The 22,194-nt window shown below is 45.4% G+C and overlaps 1 protein-coding gene across 3 annotated transcripts in view; it reads left to right on the top strand.

Annotated features, from left to right (window-relative positions):
• CYTH1 (cytohesin 1) overlaps positions 1–22,194 on the top strand; it is a 71,154-nt gene that overhangs the window by 14,007 nt on the left and 34,953 nt on the right. Inside the window, exon 1 of one of the 3 annotated variants that reach the window (XM_077328134.1) lies at positions 104–256. The exons of 1 other annotated variant lie outside the window; for it this stretch is intronic. In XM_077328134.1, coding sequence (XP_077184249.1) covers positions 178–256 — 79 coding nt within the window. In that variant the 5' untranslated portion in view covers positions 104–177. Of the gene's footprint in view, positions 1–103; positions 257–21,618; positions 21,762–22,194 lie in introns of those variants that run through there. One more of the 3 variants, XM_077328136.1, reaches the window with a different exon arrangement.

Raw genomic sequence — 22,194 nt, 5'->3', positions numbered from 1 at the left:
GCAGCAGCAGCTGCTGCTGCTCAGAGAGCTGCTTGGTGCTGCAAAGCTGGCCCTCCAGAGGCTCCAGCCCCTTAGCTATACCTTCTGGCTGCTGGCTGTGTCCTAGGCCTATCCTGTCTGCCTTACGGGCTGCATCACCTGCCCATCTTTGAGAGGGCATTGTGGCAAGGCATCGTTATGGGCACAGTCAGTGAGCTTTGTGCTTCCAGTTTTCAAGCCTTCCTCCTCTGCCCCTCCTCATTAGCCAGTAAGTCAGGTAAGTGCTTGATATATCCTCTTCAGGTGACACTGATGGGAAGCAAATCTTAGATACACGAACGGGGGAACGTGAACGTATGGGAAAAGGTTGGTTGTCTATTGTGATTACTTCCCCCTCCCCCTCCTCTGATGCTGAGTTCCTTTGCAAGGTGAGTCATGGTAGGAATAGTTTGCTGGTGTCTCCAGTGTCATGGTTGCTCGTGGGAAAGGCTCTGGACCATGCCTTTGGTGCTGTTAGCTGTGTGTTAGCATCCCCCTACTTGCTGAGACTCAATTCCTGATGTTTTAACCAAGCTGATTTGTCGTCAGAGATTGGGGCATTAGTGATTTTGGGGTGGGAAGTCTATTCTCATGCAATGAAGGTGAGTTCATGTTTAGTCACTGTGCTGAACCATTTCTTCTTGGTATTTTTGTGTGAGAATTTTGGCTCATGCACAGGAGCAGCTTGCACTGGATACAAACACTGGGCCATCTTACAACGGACACTTCCCCTGCTGACATCACCAGTTGTACACTTCTCTGCATATGTGTGTACATTACTGTTGTAAAAACACTCCCTTGGGCTGTTTTGAATGCATACCTGTTCTGGTCTTCTTTTGTGGGTGACTGAAGTAATCCTTATGAACTGTTCCCTTGCTTAGTTGGGTTTCTGTCTGTGGGACTGTGGTTGTGATCTCTTGCTTGACCTCTCTAGGAAAAGTATACACTCTCCAGCCTCATGTGTGCTGTAATCTGTCTGAGCAATTTGGAGTCTGCCTTATGGAATATCTGGGATAAACTAGGATTATATTAAATAGAAGATGCTTCTTGGGTCTTGGCCTTTTCTCCATTCTTAGCCTGTCCTTTATTTATTTCATTTTTAAAATGTATTAGCTAGCTCACCTCAGGGAGATGACTTACAATAATATCAGTGCTGTGTATTCAGCCACTCAGTTTGAAAGACTTAATGGTGCTTTAGTTTTTGGAAGGTTTCTGTACGTTTCGCTTTTTGTCACCTTCTGCTTTCATAGAATCATAGAGTTGGAAGGGACCGCATGGGTCATCTAGTCCAACCCCCTGCACTATTCAGGACACTCACAACCCTATTGCTCATCCACTGTAATTTGCCACCCCCTTAAGCCTTCACAGAATTAACCTCTCTGTCAGATGGCTATCCAGCCTCTGTTTAAAAATTTCCAAAGATGGAGAAACCACCGCCTCCCGAGGAAGCCTGTTCCTTTGGGAAATCACTCTGTCAGGAACTTCTTCTGGAGGTTTAGATGGAATTTCTTTTGAATTAATTTCATCCCATTGGTTCTGGCCCATCCCTCTGGGGCAAGAGAGAACAATCCTCTATATGGCAGCCTTTTAAATACTTGAAGATGATTATCAGATCCCTCTTAGTCGCCTCTTCTCCAGGCTAAACAGACCAAGCTCTCCCTACCTTTCCTCATATGTCTTGGTCTCCAAACTCCTCACCATCTTTGTAGCCCTCCTCTGGCCCCGCTCCAGCTTGTCTACATCCCTCTTCAACTGTGGTGCCCAAAACTGAACAGAGTACTCCAAGGGAGGCCGAACCAGAGCAGAGGAAAGTGGTACCATCACCTCCCGTGATCTGGACACGATATTCCATTTCATACAGCCCAAAATCACATTTGCCTTTTTAGCCACTGAGTCATACTGTTGATTCATGCTCAATGTGTGGTCTGCGAAGACTCCTAGATCCTTTTCGCACATACTACTTCCAAGACAAGTCTCTCAAAATCCTATATTGGTGTATGTGGTTTTTCCTACCTAAATGCAGAACTTTACATTTGTCCCTTTTATTCAGTTTAGTCCACTTCTTGAGTTTATCAAGATCATAAAGCTCTTTAAGGACTGGAGATGTCCCGGAGGACTGGAAGAGAGCAAACGTTATTCCGATCTTCAAATAAGGGAGGAAGGATGACCTGGGAAACTACAGACCAGTGAGTCTGACCTCTGTTGTGGGGAAGATAATGGAGCAGATATTAAAGGGAGCGATCTGCAAACATCTGGAGGACAATTTGGTGATCCAAGGAAGTCGGCATGGATTTGTCTCCAACAGGTCCTGTCAGACCAACCTGAGTGTAAACTGCACGGGGCTTTTATTCCAACCTCAGATCGATTCAGTCCCTGCCCTCTACACAGAATGCGATTTCCGTTTGGATTTGGGGCGATTTAAAATTTCCTTCTGCAGCAAGAAGGATTGATCCGGAGTGACCCTACCTTTATTGTGCGATATCTTAGAGTGTTTTTAATCCTGAATATATTATAAAATCACATTGTTTTGAATCGGGGCTCTCCTCTGTGGTAGAGGACCCGTGATTGGCCACTGGTGGTCATGTGACGAATTTGCTTTAAAGGAGAAGCCCCTAATTTCTCTCAACTTCTGTCGGTCCTGGATTTTTTCTCCCTCCTCTGCCTTTTTCTATCTTCTCCCCCACCGCCTCCAAGAAAAGAAAGAGACTCCCTGCCTGGCTCCTCTCCCCTCCCCCCCTTCAAGAAAAGAAGGAAAGAGGCTTGGCTCCCCCCCCCCTTCTGAACTACCCTAACCACGTGCAGAAGACTTTCCTGTTTCAATGGGGGGGGGGAGAGGAAGACCTGGGTTCAAAGTGATCTGAATTCAACAGGATTGCCGATGGAATAAACAAAGTGCAGACTCTGCCCTGGTTTCCTTTTTTGACCAAGTAACAGGTTTGCTGGATCATGGAAATTCGGTTGATGTTGTTTACTTGGATTTTAGTAAAGCTTTTGATAAGGTTCCCCATGATGTTCTGAAGGATAAATTGAAGGACTGCAATCTGGTTTTTCAGATAGTTAGGTGGATAGGGAATTTGTTAGAGAACCGCACTCAAAGAGTTGTTGTCAATGGTGTTTCATCAGATTGGAGGGAGGTGAGTAGCGGGGTAATAAAGATAAGTGTAAAGTTCGGCATCTGGGTCAGAAAAATGAAAAGCATGCCTACTGGATGGGGGATACGCTTCTAGGTAACACTGTGTGTGAACGAGACCTTGGGGTACTTGTGGATTGTAAGCTAAACATGAGCAGGCAGTGTGATGCAGCGGTAAAAAAGGTGAATGCCATTTTGGACTGTATCAACAGGGGCATCACATCAAAATCACAAGATGTCATAGTCCCATTGTATACAACACTGGTCAGACCACACCTGGAGTACTGTGTGCAGTTCTGGAGGCCTCACTTCAAGAAGGACGTAGATAAAATCGAAAGGGTACAGAGGAGAGCGACGAGGATGATCAGGGACCAAGTCCTATGAAGATAGGTTGAGGGACTTGGGAATGTTCAGCCGGGAGAAAAGGAGGTTGAGAGGGGACATGATAGCCCTCTTTAAATATTTGAAAGGTTGTCACTTGGAGGAGGGCAGGATGCTGTTTCCGTTGGCTGCAGAGGAAAGGACGCACAGTAATGGGTTTAAACCACAAGTACAACGATATAGGCTAGATATAAGGAAAAAAAAATTCACAGTCAGAGTAGTTCAGCAGTGGAATAGGCTGCCTAAGGAGGTGGTGAACTCCCCCTCACTGGCAGTCTTCAAGCAAAGGCTGGATACACACTTTTCTTGGATACTTTAGGATGCTTTGGGCTGATCCTGCATTGAGCAGGGGGTTGGACTAGATGGCCTATATGGCCCCTTCAACTCTATGATTCTATTCATCCTATATTCTGGTTCTGTTGTGTTTACTAGCCCTCCCAGTTTAGTATCGTCTGCAAATTTAATAAGTACCTCTTCTAATCCCTCATCCAAATCATTTATAAATATGTTGAACAACAGTGGCCCTAAGACAGATCCCTGGGGAACTCCACTTGTCACTCTTCTCCAAGAGGATGCCGAACCATTAACAAGTACCTTTTGGGTATGATCTGTCAACCAGTTGTTGATCCACCTGACAGAATGAGGATCCATACCACATTTAACCAACCTGTGAACAAGAATATCATATGGAACCTTATCAAAAGCTTTACTGAAATCCAGATAAATTCTGTCCACAGCATTCCCTTGATCCAGCAAGTATTTTTTTTCTTGAAAAAAGAGATAAGGTTGATCCGGTATATTACTTGTTCTTGAGAAACCTTTGCTGAGTCTTAGAAATCACAGCTCTGTTCAAGCTGCTCAAGAACCGACTGTTTGATGATTTGTTCCAAAATTTTGCCAGCTACAGATTTCAAGCTGATGAGTTGGTAGTTGCCCCAGTGCTGGCTCTGAGGGTCTACTCCAGGGGTAGTCAAACTGTGGCCCTCCAGATGTCCATGGACTACAGTTCCCAGGAGCCCCTGCCAGCATTCGCTGGCAGGGGCTCCTGGGAATTGTAGTCCATGGACATCTGGAGGGCCGCAGTTTGACTACCCCTGGCATTCACATCAACTGTGGGAGGGGCTCAGTGGGCTGCCATGAGAGGGCAGAGGGAGAGCTCCTGCTTCACAAAATCTGCAGTGAGGGGATACATTGCAGTAATGTATACAGTAAAGTGAACTGTACAGAGAAGGTAGAACTAACAACACAACTGTATATACCCTGTTTGAGGTGTCAGGAGGGTGGCCCGCTACTGAGTTGACTGGCTTCATAGGAGACAGAAGTTGTGCAGGTGCAGCTTATCCCAGCATGGTGATGCAGCGACTGATAAACATTCATCTGATAACTGTCTGCTGTCTGAATAGAGCTTAGATTCAGTTGATCTGAAGCAGTAGACCTGAGATTGAATCCAGTGGCACCTTTAATACCAACAAAAGCTTACACTCAGAATTAGGCTTTGTTGGCATTAAAAGTGCCACTGGACTCAGACTTCTCGGTATAGAGCTTATGCCAGTACAAATACCCGAATAGAAAACATTGTATTGGCCTCTGTTTGTTGTGCCGAAAGAAAACCGGATGGGTGGAGGGGACTGGTTTGGCTGGCAGTGTTTGTGGTTTGAGTGTGTGGAAAGGAGAGATGAGACAGAGCAGTCAGCTATTAGCCACACAACCACCCTCTGCCCCAAGTTATTTCAGTTTTGAATAGGAGCTTCTTTGCCAAGCCCGCTAGTGTAAGTTCAACTTAGATGGCTGAGATTCACACCCACTGCAAGTTGTTTAGAGCAACTAGGAACTCTCCTGTTATCCTCGGCACCCAGTTCTTCATTTATTAAAAGCAGACAGTCCCAGTTCTCTATCTATATAAACAAGCATTTTAAAAGGACGATTCCTGCGTATAACTGTAGGAACCAGAGTTGGTCTCACTGCCAAGAGATGATGATGCTTCCTGCCAGGTCTCTCCCATCATTCTAACTTCCCTTTCCTTTGCGTCTGCAATTACAAACACACAGAGAGAGAGAGAGAAGCCTTTTGAGCCAACTTCCATCTTCCTCAACAGGTGTAAGATCCAGTCCTCGCAAGTATTTTTTTTTTAATAGGCAGCATCCAGAACCCTGATTTGGACTGCTCTCCTGGCTGGATCTGTGTGAATGTAAAAGCATTTCCCCCGTGCTATTTTTGTCAACCAGCAGTGACACCACAAAAATGTTGCTTGTTTCTTAGGGTAAATGTACATATAGGTACTATTACTTATATACTTGGCTCAGACAAAGCCAGTAGCCAGGTGTGCACAAAGGGGGACTTAAGGGTTGGAAAGTGTCTCAGTCTCCCCCTATATTTTGGTCTGAGTTGGATTCCTATGACTTACTGTTTTAAAAAACAAAAGCAAGGGAACTCTCAGTGTCAAGTCTGTTTGGGCCTCAGTGTTCTGACAGATTGAAAGTACCTCCAGTGCATTTTCTAAGGAAAATGAAATCAGAATTTTGGTCCAAATGAAACATGCAATATGCTTTAGGAAAGCCAGTGTGATGTAGTAGTTAGAGCAGGCTTTCTCAACCAGGTTTTTGTGAAACCCTAGTGGGTTTTTTTATGGCCCGGGAAGGGTTTCCTGAGTGGGTGGGAGTTAATTAATTTTTAATATATATTTAAAATTTGTTAAACATTCAGCGGGTGACATGACCATATATGGTCAAGCCCCCTCATTGACCAGTGATAGGCCTGGAAGGGTGGGAAGGGGAGGGGCCTTGGGCAGGCATGTACACAGCTATGCTTACGAACCATATTCTGCGTGATCATGCTAATTCTGGGAGTTCTCAAAGCCTGGAGAATGTTTCAGGGGTTTCTCAGTGGTAAAAGGGTTGAGAAAAGATGAGAGCGTTAGACTAGGATCTGAAAGACCCAAGTTCAGACCCCCACTGTGCCATGGAAGTTTGCTAGGTGACCTTGGACCAATCCACACTCTTTCAACCTCCTAACCTATCTCACAGGGTTGTTGAATGGAAGAATTATGCGAGCCACCTTGAGTCCCTATTGGGGTGACGGGTGGAAAAAAAATGTATATTAATGTATTGCTTTTATTGATGTTACCCACCTTAGTTTCCAGTGTTCTGGGAGAAAGTTCCATTTTATATATATTTTAAATGAATGTATTAAAAACATGCTTAAAATTTTGGTTTTCCAGTCAGAAACTTTGCTGCTTATTTAAATATACTATCATACTGATTAAGGCACCCTTAAGCAGAGACTAGATAGTCATCTGACAAAAATGCAGATTTCATGAATTTAGGCAGATTGAGTGGGTGGGCAGGAAGAGCTGTGTAAGCGTTTGTTTCTTCTGGCCCTTCTTTGCATACGCAGGGAATTGCTGATTGCCACTGCGGGATGGTAGGTGAATCCAGGTTGGATTCTGGAGATTTTTGGTGGTGGTGGAGGATCATGAAATTGGGGTCATCATGGGTGGGCAGGTACTTGTGAGTTCTTGCATTATGCAGGGAGTTAGACTAGATGACTCTGGAGGCACCTTCCAACTTTATTATTCTGTGATTCTAAAGGGAGGAGGCAGAACCTTGTACTAGAAACCCAATGCAGAGCAAGGGGGAGAATTGAAGTGACACACAGCTCTATTTAGATAGCTAAATAATAGTCATCTAAAATATTTTTTCAACTCATGCTGGTAGACACCTACTTTTACAGATGCAGATGAAATAAAATATTGCCTACACTTTAAAATATTAATTCTGTGACACCGATGTTGCAACCACTGTCTCAACTTCAACATGCAGTCTGGCAACGCTGTGGAACTGGGCAGTGGCTGTCAGGCCAGAGTCGAAGGATTTCTCACTGGTGCTTCTCATGAAGTAGGTAAGGCGGAAATCCAAATGGCTGATTGCTCTCTTCTCCCTGCCTCTGCAGATGTTGGGCAGAGCCATTTCCCAGACAGGAGCTACTTGCATCCCCAGCAGTGAAACAGAAGGGGCTTCTGGCTTGGCATGAGTTGTGGGAAGCTGAAGCCAGAAGGTGTCCATGGAAACCAGAAGATCTAGGCAAAGCATGACTGTGAGGGCTCTCATGCTTCAGCTGGGATTGGGAGGGAGGGGGATAAATAGGCATATTTTGTGCACCCTCCACCTTAGAAGCTAGGGCTTGGGAGCAGAAGGTGCTGCTGCTGAAGGGGTTAGCCTTCTGGCATCATGCAAGTCCCCTGGTTGTGAGGCAATAGCAACAGGGGCCTGTCATGAGGAAAACAGCATAGGGTAGCCACAGCAGCCAGCAGCAGGAAGAAGAGTTGGTTGTTATGTGCTGCTTTTCTCTACCCGAAGGAGGCTCAAAGCGGCTTACATTCGCCTTCCCTTTCCTCTCCCCACAACACTCTGTGAGGGAGGTGAGGCTGAGAGAGCCCTGATGTTATTGCTTGGTCAGAACAGCTTTATCAGTGATTTGGCGAGCCCAAGGCACCCAGCTGGCTGCATGTGAGAGCGGGGAATCAAACCTAGCTCACCAGATTAGAAGTCCACGTTCCTAACCACTACACCAAGCTTGCTTTACACCAAGTTGTTGTAGGGCATTTTGCACTGACTGTTTAAAAGTATCCTTAACAGGAAATCCTGCATATGTGTCTGATTCTATTTTAAACTGGGGTGTCATCCAAAGCTCTTTCCAAAGTCAGGCTCTTGTAGGTTTCCAGCTCAGCTTGCTGTTAGAGGGAACTTATGATTTAACAGCTTTCCTGGCTGTATGCAGATAATTGGTTTTCTCTAATGGGACTTGAAAACTGCAGTTGGGATTTTTCTGAGAGCATCCACACAACCTTCTCTGCTTTCCAGGCTTTTCCCCGTCACCAGTGTCTTCTTCCTCAAGCCTGGTTTAGCAGGATGAAAAAAATACAGCTCAAGTCTGTGTTTTTTCTTGGTATGCCTGGAATGGTTCATTCATTCATTTGTTTATTTACGGTCATTGACCAGCACCAGAACATAGGGAACCCCAGGAATTCTATTAAAACATTTAAACAACCAAGCCATGGGTTTCCACAACTCTGCTGGCGATATAATTGAACTTCACCACTCCATAAGAAATAGAATTATCTTTATCTGCAAGTAATATGTTAACTAGCAGATCATCGGCATATCTAGAAAACTGCAGTAACAAAGGTGAAATTAGACTACTTCTGATATCTTGGTAAAAATCGCAGTGCAATAGAATATGAGCAATCGATTCAATTGGAACTTGAATGGCAAGGGTACATTCGATCCTTCATAGGCACATGATGTAATCTTCCACTGAGGAGTGACGATGGAAACGCATTGAAACGGGCTCTTGAAAAAACACCAACAGTGGAATTTAGCAAGGGTGATATGTGTGAAGCATGGAGCAGTAGAAAATCCCTCCCAGGACTTTCATAGTCTATATGGGCTTGGAAGGAGGGCCATTTCGTTCTGCAGCTCAATATCCATAAATTGTTGATAAACCAAGTGTTTTGCTTGCCTGTATCCCATCTCCAGTAATTGTTCAGGAACTAATCCTATTTTGGGAAGTGTATCAGGTGGGTTGTTGGTTAACTGACAGAAAGAAGGGAATAAGACCTACAAGTTGAAGGTAAAATCTCAGCCAGTAGTTAATTATAACTATCCATGGTCCCTACTTTTATCACCCCTGCCTCTTGCCTGAGTACCACATTAACTGTATATTTCAGGGCATTAAAGAGGGCTCTAAGAAAGTCTACTTGAATTTTCTCAAAAGGAGCAAAGTTGGAATAAGGACCTAATTGGGCACCATATGTAAGTTGAACTAATGATTTAGCCAAAAAACAGTTTTAAGTGTGGCAGGAATGAAGCCACCACTCTTACTGTGATAGAATCTTAAAATAGCCTCTGAGCTCCGCTGAGCAGAGTCTGCTACAGAGTAAATTATTATACTGGAAAGTCACCCCAAGTTATTTAAAGCATTTAACTTGCTCAGTATGATGTTCATCTATGTACTAAGTAAAAAGATTTGCCTGGTTATTAAAGCATATAATTGTTGCTTTGGTATAATTAATAACTAGGTGTTCTTTCTGACAGTGTAAAGCCAGTGCTGTCAAAACCTTTTTGCAGTCCTATTCTAGTCTGTGAGAGAATCCCTGCATCACTGGCATGCAGAAGTACAGGTGACCTTTTATCTGTAGGTTTAGGGGCACGACTGTCTAATTTCAGTAAACACATGGTTTCCACAAACACATTTTGATTGGTTGTTTTCTATATAGCTGCTCTTTAGCAGCCTAAATGAAAGGTGTTGCTTGAAGTTGTGGGCAGAGAAGAAAAAAATGGAATTGCCCATAGAATGCCTGATAATGGGAGAAGAGCAGAATCTGTTTTTTTTAAACTTTCATAGAAATACAGTTCACACTTATGTGCTGGGGTATTACAAATGTGTTTCCTTGGGTTTGTGAGGTTTCTACTGATTGCCACAGTAATAGACCTTGACTTGGTGTAAGGCTAAGAAACAATCGTATCAGGGTGCTTATATCTCTAATACGATTGTTTCTTATCCCAGCCCCTCTGAGTTTCAGGAGAACAGACGATGCAGGATCAAAGACACATCTCCCTGTGAAAATCCAGATGAGACCTTTATAGCAAAGGAGAGGAAATAAAGAACACTTCACACACCCTGCACTCTTCAGGGTTCCCTCCCAATTGCCCACTAACATCGTTCAGCATGACAAATGGGGACAGGTACATGGTTTGATCAAAGGCTAAACAACTGGCACGGCGCGGCCAAATGGCTAGGTGCGTATAAAAGCAAAAGGTCCTTATAAATGAAATACATGGATACATAACAGATGAAAGCATATATGGCAGAGTCACCAACTTCTGACATCCTGCCCCACCAATTCCAACTCCCCCCAATTTGCACTATCCCCGGGAGTGCTTGTCAGGGTAAGCAGTATGAAAGTCCTGGACCAGCCTGGGCACCTGCGCTTGGACAACTTCCACTCCCTCCCTCTGCCATTTGGGGAACTTCCAATCCACGAGGTACTGCAGTTTGCCTTGGTGGACCCGGGAGGCCAGGATATTGTTCATTTCGTAATGTGTGTGCTTGTCCACAAAGTTCAGAATTGGTGCACCTGGGGTGGGGAGTCGGCAGTCATGGCACAATAGAGCAGGCTGCTGTGGAAAAGAGGATGAATGTTTTACTGAATTCAGCAGTAAAATCGATCACTATGCAGATCGTGGGGAGTGGACCCCCAAACTTTCCCTCCAGCTTGTGGGAAGGCTGTTAGCACAGCAGCTATTCGGTGGACAAATAAGCCTGATCTCCCACCTTCCACAATGGTTCAGGGAGCCGTTTCTAGTCTGCCCTTTGCTTGTAGTCCTCTTTGGCAGCATTTAGGGTAATTTCCAGTTTTGACCAGGCTTACAGGATGTGGACTGCTTAAGCCTGCACATCAAATTGTCAGAAGGCGGTTCCGAACTAGGGTCAGCTTGGACCCCTATCCTGTAGACTACTTTGAAGGAGACTACTCCATGCTGGCATGGACAGAATTGTTGAAAGCAAACTCACTGAATGGGAGCAGTTCAGTCCAGTCATCCTGTTTGGTAATTGATAAAACATTGCAAATATTGCTCTAAAGTTTGGTTCACTCATTCAGTTTGGCCATTGGTTTTAGAGTGGTACGCAGAGCTGAGGGCTTGCTCCACCCCCAACAATTTCAACAGCTCTTACCAAAATTTGGCAACAAATTGGGAGCCTTGGTCATACATGATCTTGCATGGAATCCCGTGGAATCTAAATATGTGGTGAATAAAGCCAGCCAGCTATAGAAGGAAGCGCATGACATGAAATGGGCTTGTTTTGATAATAGGTCCATTACCATCCAAATGACTGTTTTACCATGGCTGAGTGTTAAATCATTGATAAAATCCATAGAAATGTCCTGTCAGGCCACAGCAGAGGTCTCTAGTGGACCTAGCAATCCCTGTAGTTTTGCCCCCCACACCCTATTTGCAGTGATACACATGTGGCAGATTGACTGTGGGTGACTGCCATGAGTCCCAGCTGAGAGGGAGAGAAAACTGAGTTTGCATTAGGCTCTGACTGGCTGTCATGTTAAGGGAGGCAGAGCAGTGCATCAACCAGGAAGTTTTGTTTCCCTGGCAGATGATTGAACATGAAAGAGAACTGTGAGAAAACCTCTGCCTATTGCACCTCCTTGGTAGTCAGTTTTCGTGGTTGCTTCAGGGCTTGCAAGTTCTTGTGGTCAGTCCAGACCTCACAAGGCACCACTCCCCCCTCCAACCAATGCTTCCAGGTAGGAAGAGCCAGTTTAATGGCTGCTGCCTCCTTTTCCCAGGTGTCCCAGTTATGCTTGGTGTCACTGAATTTCTTAGATAAATAAGAACAAAGGTGTAGGAGGACCTCTCCCCTTATTGAAAGAGGACCACTCCCATATTTGTGTCCCTTGAATCTACTTGGACAATGAAGGGTTCTGCACAGTTGGCATTCCAAAGCACAGGATCAGAGGTGAATTTGCATTTCAGTTCCTCGAATGGCCTTTGGCACTCAGGCGTCCACTGCAATTGAGTGCTGATCCTCTTTGCTGCAATCCTACTACCCTTTGTTTTTAGCAGTTCTGTGAGGGGAAGGGCGAGGGAAATCATGGCAGAAGTTTGGAAAGCACCAAAAACCTTTAAGGTGCCTGCAAGTATGGGGAGGTGCCCATCCCAATACATCCTTGCACCTTGTCAGGGTCCATCTCCAGTCTTTGCCGGGAAACCTGATACCCCAAAAAGTCCAGGAGTTCATTATGGAACTCACACTTTGACAGCTTTGCATAGGGATTGTGTTTGCTTAGCCATTGTAATGCCTCCTGGATCAGCTGGACATGTTCAGCCTCCATAGAGGAATAAATCAACATGTCATCTAACTAAACCAGGAACACTTTGTGCAACAGATCATGAAGCAGCTTATTGATTAAGTTCATGATTAAGTTCATGAACACCCCTGGAGTGTCACTGCGCCTGAACAGCATTACTAAGTGTTTGAATTGTCCCAGGGGGGGTGTTGAAGGCTGTCAACTATTCCCACCCCTCCTCTGTTCACACCCTATAATACAGCAGTCCCCAATCCCTAGTCTGGAGACCGGTATCGGTCCATGGATCAGTGAGTACCGGGCCGCGGCTCCTCTTCATCCTCCTCCCCAGCTGCTCCTAGCTGCCGCAAGATCATCTCCAGCGGCCACCATGGCTGGGGCTCCCCTCAGTGTGGCACTGCGCAGCTGCTGCTGGCAGTGCCCCCAGTGGGCGGCAGGAAGTCAGGGGTACTGGCGGGAAAGCAAGTGGAGCAGGGGCTCAGGCAGCAGTGGTGACATCCCTCAGCAAAAGACTACCCCCCAATAGCATGGGGGTAGACATGCTAGGGTAGCTGGGTGAATGAATCCTTGGTTCCCCCCATTTCCCAGTGGCTCATGGAATAGATTTTTGCTTTGGGGAGGGGCTCTCCCAACTTAAGCTCAATGGGGGAATTTGTTGCACTCTCTCTCCTCAAACATGCCACCAGATTCTCTATGCACTTTCTGCCAAACGTTTAGTTCTTCCTTAGCTAGTCCCACTTGCTTGAGCCCTGTAGATGGCGGTGGGAGTTCACTGGTCAGCCAGGGTGAGGTAAGACCTGATGTACATTGCTATGCCTGGCAGGTGCATTTCCAGAAAGTTATCACCTGCTCTAGCCAGTCCAGCCCTGATACTAGCGGGAAAGCCACCCTAGGAACCACCACAGGCTGAACCTCTCTCCAATGCTTCCCAATATCAAGGCTCATCAGTGTTGAGTGGTGAGTAGCTACCCCCCTTCAGAATAGGCAGCCGTCCATCTGGGAGAAATGCATGGGGTGTTCTAGCTCTTCTAACTCCAGCCCTAGTTTGTGGGCAGTAGCGGGGTTCACTGGTGACTGGGTACATCCATAGTCCAGTACCCCATGTAGCCACAGCCCCAACCTCCTACTTGGGTACTCCAATGTCACTGGTATGAAGATTGGGGGGGGGATCACTCACCGAAGCCACTTTAGCACCGCTAGATAGGATCTGCTGTCAGGGCCGCCTCACAGCAGGTTGCCCCTGTTTCCTGCTGACTAAGGATCTTTGGGCTCCTTCTCTGAGGACTCCTTGGCTACAGACTAACTGTTTTTGGCAATTGTTAGGTTTCCATCGATTGCAACAATAATAGGACTTGGTGCAAGGATCAATTTATTGGAAGAATATGAGTAGACCTGATCAATACGTTGCCAAGACAAAGAAACAGTAGCATCAGTGTACTTATATCCTTTTAACTACCCCCCCAAGTTCCAGTTCAAGTGGGGAAACAGACTATGCAGGATCAAAGACACAACATTTCCTTGTGAAAATCCAGATAAGATCTTGTAGCAAAGGGAAAGGAAATCAAGGACAGTTCACACAGCTCACGCTCCCCCCCCCCCCCAATTGCCTGCTAACATCATTCAGCAGGACAAATGGGGACAGGTACATGGTTTGATCAAGGGCTAAACAACTGGAAAGGTGCAGCCAAATGGCTAGGTGCATATAAAAGCAAAAGTTCCCAATAAATGAAATATATGAATACATAACAGATGAAAGCATATACAGCAGAATCACCAACTTCTGACAGGCTTTTAATTGGTGACATCTAGAGCCATGGCTTTCTTTAGCAGCCCCCTGTCTGTCTTGAGGCTGCTGTCAGGATGTGATGCTCATAGGGTGGGTAAGATCTGGCATTAGATCAGCCAAAATCACAGGGTGAGTCTAGAATGATTCACATGTGCATCCTTCCAATCCTTCCAGAACCCTAGAGGAGAAAAAGTGCCCCGAAGGTGATCTCACCATTTCCCAGAAAAATAAATGTGTAATACATTTTGGAGACAGATTGTGTTATATGAGTTATGCTAGCAGTAAATTATTTCTGCTGACAGACTCTTATCCATGCCTTTGTTCTAAGGCAGGAGTTTCTTCTGGTCTTAGGCACTGAAGACTGAGTAACAATGCCATTCTCTGTCCAGAAGGGGGCCAATGTTCCCCCGCATGCTGCTTTTGCTTGCCTTGGGTTTGAATTGCAGGTCAGTAGAAATGTCTGAGCACATGATAACAATGTACTTATCAGACTGATCCACCTTCATACATAGTGCAATTAGGAGTGGGAGAGCTGATGGTCCTTAGCTCTACTTATTTCTGAAAATCCTGGAATAGTTAGTATGTTGTCTCACTAACTGTACATGCACCATTCTGATATTGCTCGCAAATAGGGTTTCTACCTTCTAGGTCACACTTTCTCAACTTTTTTACCATTGCGAACCCCCTGAGACATTCAGGCTTCAAGAAACCCCAGAAGTGGTGCCATCGTGCAGAATATAGTTGGGAACATGCCCATCCAGGGCCCCTCCCCTTCCAACCCCTTCTAGGCCCATCACTGGCCATCAATGTGACCATATAAGGCCCTATAACCTAAAAATGCTTAACAAATTATATATATATATATATATATATATATATATATATATATCAAAAATATTTAACTTCCACTCACTTAGGAAGCCCTTCCATGGCCATCAAGAAACCCCAGTGTTTCATGAAATACTTGTTGAGAACGCCTGTTCTAGGTGATAGTTATAGATGTCCTGCTATTACAGCTGCTCTCTAGGCAACAGGGAACTTTCACATAGTGAATATGACTACTTTGGAAGGTGGGTTCTGATTACATACTCTTGAAGTCCCTCCCCAAACTCCTCCCTCCTCAGGCTCTGCCCCAAAAATCTGCAGGTATTTCCCAGCCCAAAGCTAGCAACCCTACTTGCAAACCATTATATTCTCATGTTTTCCTTGTTATGTACAATATTTGTGTTGCGGTGTTGTTCCAAGCTTTAAATAGGATTGTTTCACAATACTTGAATAGTTAGAATAGCAAGCTACTTTGTCTGTACCATCTGAAGAGGTGTTTTCTGTGATGTATGGGCATGTGCACAAACACATTTGCACTGTTTCCAGAAAGGTTCTGACCAAATTGGAAATGCATGCATACTCCTTCACCTTTTTGGATTCAGCCAAATCTGAAAGTTTCAGGGCTTTTTGTACACATGCTTCTGTTCTCCCTCTGAGGGGTGAAGACATCCTCTGGGTGATTTCCACCGTTCCATCAGGGAGGCAGGACTTATTCAAATCCTTCTTCCTGTTTGAGCTTCGTGGTAGTCACCCAAGCTCAGTTCGTTTCCTGCCTCAGCATAGGGAGACATCTAGTCAGGCAGCAGGCAGTCCTTCTATATATTCTAATTATTTCTATTCTAATTCTAACTCTATTCTAATCTAAGTTCTATCTAAGACTCTTGTAGCTGGCAGAACACTATTATTATAGTTGTTCAGGGCAGCTGGAATAAAGAAGAGACAAGACGGTAGAGACACACTCTCCAAATGATGAGAGCGGGTGGCCATGACAAGCCTCTGGTGGGCAGCTTACAACCATGCAAAGCCATGATTCAGCAAGCATTCTTCCTTCAGAGATGGAAATGAAATGGAAGCCCAGATGCCTGGGGGAGAGGCTGAAAAGTCGGTGGGTGCGTCCTCTTGGACCGTCCCATACCTGACCGATGAGGAGGCTTCCCAATTGGTGGTGAAAGCCCACAGGGGAGAGAGAGTAGCACGTGAAGCCTCAAAAAAGCATGCCAAGAAAGATGCCGGCCATTTTGTAGACGTGGGAGACGTGGAGCAGCAAAAAGCCTTGTCCGAGACTGATTCGGGGGAGGAAGTCACAGTAAGTGCCTCTGGGCATAAGAAAATGTCTAATGATTTAATTAAAATAATTATAAGGATGGTGAGTTCTGAATTGTGTGCAAAAAAGTAGCCCTGGAACCCATAATGGTGTTGTGGGGGAGAGGGGTAAAGCAGATCCCCATCTACTGGCTGCACTTGGGTGAGTGAAGCCGGAGGACACCAGGAGAAATCCTGGAGAAATAATAAGCAGTCCAAAAGGGTGTTTATTTCAGCATTTTGAAAGGTTATATAGGGCTGAGTGGCTAAAGCCAATGGCAAACAAACTATCTCCTCAATCAGCCAAAAAGTTATATGCTGTGCCTAAATATGCTGAGGAGTTTCTTCAAGCACCTTTAAATAAGGTGCCTATTCTGGCGTAAAAACCTATGGGTAGTTATCAGAAGGGGATGGGGGATCTGTTAAAGACCACTTAAATAGAAAGACAGATTATGAATTACAAAAAACTTCTGTAGCAGTAGCCAGAGCAACTAAAGCAGCCTTAATTAGCTCTGTTGTGGTAAGGGTGTATATAGAGTTCTCAGTTCCCTGGATGTGCAAGTGTTCTCAGTTAATCCTGAGGACAGAAGATTATCTGAAAGTGTGCAATGAGTGCTAAATGTAGTGTCATTGTTAGCTGACACATCTCTAAACACTTATATTTTCACAACTAGAGACATGGCTACAAGCTCTGCAGCGAGAAGCACTCTGTGGCTGAGAGCATGGCAAGCAGAACTAAAGGCCATTCTGTGATGGAAAGTAAGCGTTAGCCTGGGTGTTAGTTGTAAAAAGGGATAAAAAGGAAGTAATGCCCAAAACCTTGAGAAGGTTTGACAGGAGGTTTCTGTCTGGTTCATCTGTCACCTTTTGATCTCAGTATGCCCTACCTAGATTCGCCTGGTGGGCAAGAGGCCTTTTTGGCAACAAAGCAGGGAGCCCTGGTGAGCAGGGTACAACAATAGGAAACCAAACTATGTTTTCAACAAAGGAAACTATCAAAACAGAGAACAGAAACCTTCAAAACAATGACTGCATGACAGCGCCAGTGGGATGCTGGCTAGCCTTCTTCAAGATTTGATGGGTAGGATCAGAGGTGGACCAGTGGTCACAGGAGGTGGCCTATAAGGGTTATGCCATAGAATTTCAGTTCTTCCCACTAGACAGGTTTCTGAAGTCTCCACAAATAAGTCAAAAGAAATAGAATTCTAGCAGCACAAGTGGCTATAGATCATTTAGATCAAATTCGGGTCATAGGAATGTGCCACAGGCAGAAAGAAAACAGTAGAGGATATTCAGCATTATTCCTTGTAACAAAACCAAACAGAGTTGGAGAGCAATTTTAAATCTGAAGTATTTAAACAACTTCATAAAAACAAGAAGGTTCAGAATGGAAACATTAAGATTCATAACAGAGTCCATACAAAAAGGAGACCTGCTTACGTCCTTCGATGAAAGCAAGCGTATCTCCATGTTCCAGTATTAGAAAAATATCGGAGGGTCTGTGTTCAAGAGGAGTGGTTTCAATACAAGGCTCTTCCATGAGGCTTCTCAACGGCCCCATGGATTTTCTAAAACCTGATGGTAGTTCTGGTAGCAATACTAAGAGGATCGAGAGTACATCTGTATGCCTATTTGGGCAACTTGCTAGTATAAGCGCCTTCTGGAGACAGGTTGCAGAATGACACAGAACTCTCAACAAAAATATTTCTGGAGTTTGGAGTGGTGATAAATGTCACAGAGAGTTCATTGGAGCTGACACACAAGATGGAACATCTAGGAGTGTTCTTTGACATACAGAATGCGAAGTTGTTATTGACACAGAAAAAGGTGGGGGGAAACCATAAAGGCGGCAGCAAGACTGGTATGCAGCAAGATGTCTCTCTGAATGGAAATGACTGCACTGATGGTATTGATGGTATCTACCCTGGACACAAGAGTGTAGAACAGGTGACACTCCAGGTCCTTACAGAAGTAGCTTAGACCATTGCAGGGAAAGATCATGAACAAGCAGGTAAGAAAATTAAAAGTTCCAGCAGTGGTGAAAATGAGTTTACACTGGTGGATGAAGATGGTAAGTCTGAATCAAGGAATATCCTTCCAGATGTTGGATGTATTGCAGATGTTTACAGATGTCAGTCTGACAGGCTGGGGAGCAACAGTAGGAAGGAACTTAAGATAAGGGACATGGTCCCAGCTAGAACACAAAATGATGATCAGCATCTTGGAGATGAGAGAGGTCTTCCTGGCACTGACGCACTTCGCTCAACTAACGCGTCAGAGAAGCGTCTAGATAAGAACCGACAATAGGGCGATGAACACCTATATAAACAATCACGGGAGATCCAGCTCAGCACATCTGCAGAAAGAAACCTGGGGCGTACTGAAGTGGGCAGAGAAGAATCCCAAATCAATAGGAGCAGAGCTCATAAAAGCGAAAGAAACCGTGACAGCAGATTGGCTGAGCTATACAACGATTTCAGAAGCAGAGTGGCAGTGAAGGGAGGAGGTATTTTCAGTGGATCATAAACACAGATAGATCTGTTCGCTTCGTATGAAAACAGGCAGTGACAGGTTCTATCATACAGAGGCCGGAGCAACGGAGGTTCTAACAGCAAATTGGCCAAAAACACTAATATATGCGTTCCTCCATTAATGGTTATACTGCGAAGGTTAAAAATAATAATTCATCTCAAAGCAGAGATAATTGTGATAATTCCTTGCGGACCAAGAAGGCCATGGGGTTCTGCAACATCCACAGACTATCAGTATCTCCAGACTTACTGGGAAAAGTGCATGGAAGATTTGCCTGAAGCAAACAAAATAATTTAGGATCATCCAGGCACTATTAGAGCTAGTTCACCGCATAACAAAGGATCAAAAATGTCTGCATAAGCAGCGGGTTAAGGGAGTGTATAAGCAAAGCCTTTAAGTGCCAAAAGAGGCATCCAGCAGTAGGAGTGACACCACTCATAACCACTACACCAAGTTAGCTCTCTAAGCCTGGAGGTGCCAACTTAATAGGTCCCGTAAGCATTTTTGGAATGTTGAGAACTGGTGATGGTTTGCTGCCACACAATGTCTGCCTTTTTGTTGTTGTTGTTGTTATGTGCGAAGTCGTGTCCGACCCATCGCGACCCCATGGACAATGATCCTCCAGGCCTTCCTGTCCTCTACCATTCCCTGGAGTCCATTTAGGTTTGCACCTACTGCTTCAGTGACTCCATCCAGCCACCTCATTCTCTGTTGTCCCCTTCTTCTTTTGCCCTCGATCGCTCCCAGCATTAGGCTCTTCTCCAGGGAGTCCTTCCTTCTCATGAGGTGGCCAAAGTATTTGAGTTTCATCTTCAGGATCTGGCCTTCTAAGGAGCAGTCAGGGCTGATCTCCTCTAGGACTGACTGGTTTATTTGCCTTGCAGTCCAAGGGGCTCGCAAGAGTCTTCTCCAGCACCAGAGTTCAAAAGCCTCAATTCTTTGACGCTCGGCCTTCCTTACGGTCCAACTTTCGCAGCCATACATTGCAACTGGGAAGACCATAGCCTTGACTAGACGCACTTTTGTTGGCAGGGTGATGTCTCTGCTTTTTAGGATGCTGTCTAGATTTGCCATAGCTTTCCTCCCCAGGAGCAGGCGTCTTTTAATTTCTTTGCTGCAGTCCCCATCTGCAGTGATCTTGGAGCCCAGGAAAATAAAATCTGTCACTATCTGCCTTTTTATAACTTCTAAAAGTATAGGAGTCTTTTTTATAATACCTCCTCTCTGGTAACCATATCCCTCTCAGCAGATCTGAAAATCTGGCCCTGGGCCCAGAGCATTGTAATCCTGCTGAGAAACATGTGTCATTCTGTGGCAAGGTGGGCAAGTTGGAATGACTCCAAAGTGACTGAAGTCATGAACAGGAGCAGGAAACAGCCAGCCGACACTTAGCTGGACTGGAAGCAGCAGTGAATGAATAACGATGTTCAAGGATGGGGTGGGAAAAGCCTAATGCAGCCGGCTCGTGTGGGGGGTGGGGGTGAGTTAAGGTGTCTTCCTCATATGGACTATTGCTTAGAGGTCTTCTCGTGATGAATTGCCTGGGTCCTCTATCTGTGCTTGCTCCAGGGTATTCTTTGAGAGATCTCTGGGGGCCCCAGCAGCAGAATTGGATCCCGAAGAAGGCCTGGCAGATGTCATGGGTAGAAAAGGAGACTCGTGAGGAGGAATGTCCATCCAGTTTCCGGAGCTGGAGGGGAATAAGTGTGAGCACCAGGAGCCCCAAGAGATAAGAAAAGCTGCACTGTGGTTGGCTGCTGTTATTTATCTACGGAAGAATATGTAAGGTCTGGTTCCTCCTGTCAGCCTGCTCCCCTGAACTTCAGAGCATCTGCACAAACAAACCTTTTAAAGTTGATGGTTTCTTATTCCAAATTTTTGCTCTCCTAAGATCTCTGTGAGGCGACTTACCACTCTTTCCTTCTTGACTATATAAGTAAAACATAGCATTTCCTATATCATAAAGACCAGGACAAAACGAGATAGTCATCCAACTAAATTGGCAGTTCAGCTCCCGGTCAGATGAAGATACACCTGGATTCCTAAGCTTTCCTTTAATGTCTGGTTATTTTTCCATCCTGTCTGTTGTCTAAACAAGTGTGGGACTTTTTTTGGGGGGGTATTAATTCTGAAATGAGCCTCTTGTGGCGCAGAGTGGTAAGGCAGCCGTCTGACAGCTTTGCCCATAAGGCTGGGAGTTCAATCCCAGCAGCCGGCTCAAGGTTGACTCAGCCTTCCATCCTTCCGAGGTCGGTAAAATGAGTACCCAGCTTGCTGGGGGGTAAACGGTAATGACTGGGGAAGGCACTGGCAAACCACCCCGTATTGAGTCTGCCAAGAAAACGCTAGAGGGCGTCACCCCAAGGGTCAGACATGACTCGGTGCTTGCACAGGGGATACCTTTACCTTTACCTTTATTAATTCTGAGCTTGGGGGTTAATGTATTTATCAGTCTCAAGGTAGGCTGTAATGATCAGTATCCAGCATCCTTACTCTTTTGCTCCCAAGATTTTGAGAATCAGAGCTTTCTGTTACTGTGGGGCTTCCAGACAGCGCAGCTTGTGTCAGCTTGCATTTGCTTTCATTAGAACATTGTTTTTCCTCTCTAGCATTGAGCATGAGGGGTTAATCGTTGTCTAAAGCCATAGGGGATCAGCACAGGAACAGGGTGTTGCTGGTTATCTCAGTTGCGGTTTGGACTGTAATGACGCCTCTCCCTATTCTGCCCAGGCAAGGGCTGCTCATTGGCTGGGACAAGCCCTGACTCATTCCAGGAAGCAGCAGGCAGGCACTAAGCTAAACTCAGGAGTCTACCCTGCTAAACTGCACTGCCTCAGAACCGACAGCCGGCAGTGGTCCTTGGTCTCCTGGTGCTGCGGGCAGCATGGTGCTCAGGATGGAGAATGGTGAGTTTGTAAGGGGGGGGGGACCTCCATGCTTCCATACTGGGCAAGGAGGTCATTTGAGGGCAGCCCTCCTCTACCAGGGTTTTGTGAAAGTCTGGAGTTTCTTGAAGGCCCTGGAAGTGTTTCCTGATTAGGTAGGGGTTAATTATGTTTGTTTTAAAGTTTTTAAACATTTATTGGGTGCTATGACCATATATAGTCATGTCAACCTGTACCCCCCCCCCTTCTAAATGGCCAATGATGGGCCTGGTGGGGCTGGGAAGGGGAGGACCCCTAGGTGGGCATGTACCTAGCCATGTTTCTCAACCATATTCTGCATGATTGCGCCACTCCTGGAGTTTATCAAAGCCTGAAGAGTGTTTCAGGGGGTTCTCAATAGTAAAAAAGTTGAGAAAAGCTGGCCTACGGTAATAGGAACGCCAAGGTCTCTCCT

Source organism: Paroedura picta, chromosome 3, assembly GCF_049243985.1.
Source record: "Paroedura picta isolate Pp20150507F chromosome 3, Ppicta_v3.0, whole genome shotgun sequence".
Lineage (NCBI taxonomy): Eukaryota > Metazoa > Chordata > Lepidosauria > Squamata > Gekkonidae > Paroedura > Paroedura picta.
This window is presented reverse-complemented; position numbering and strand designations above follow the sequence as displayed.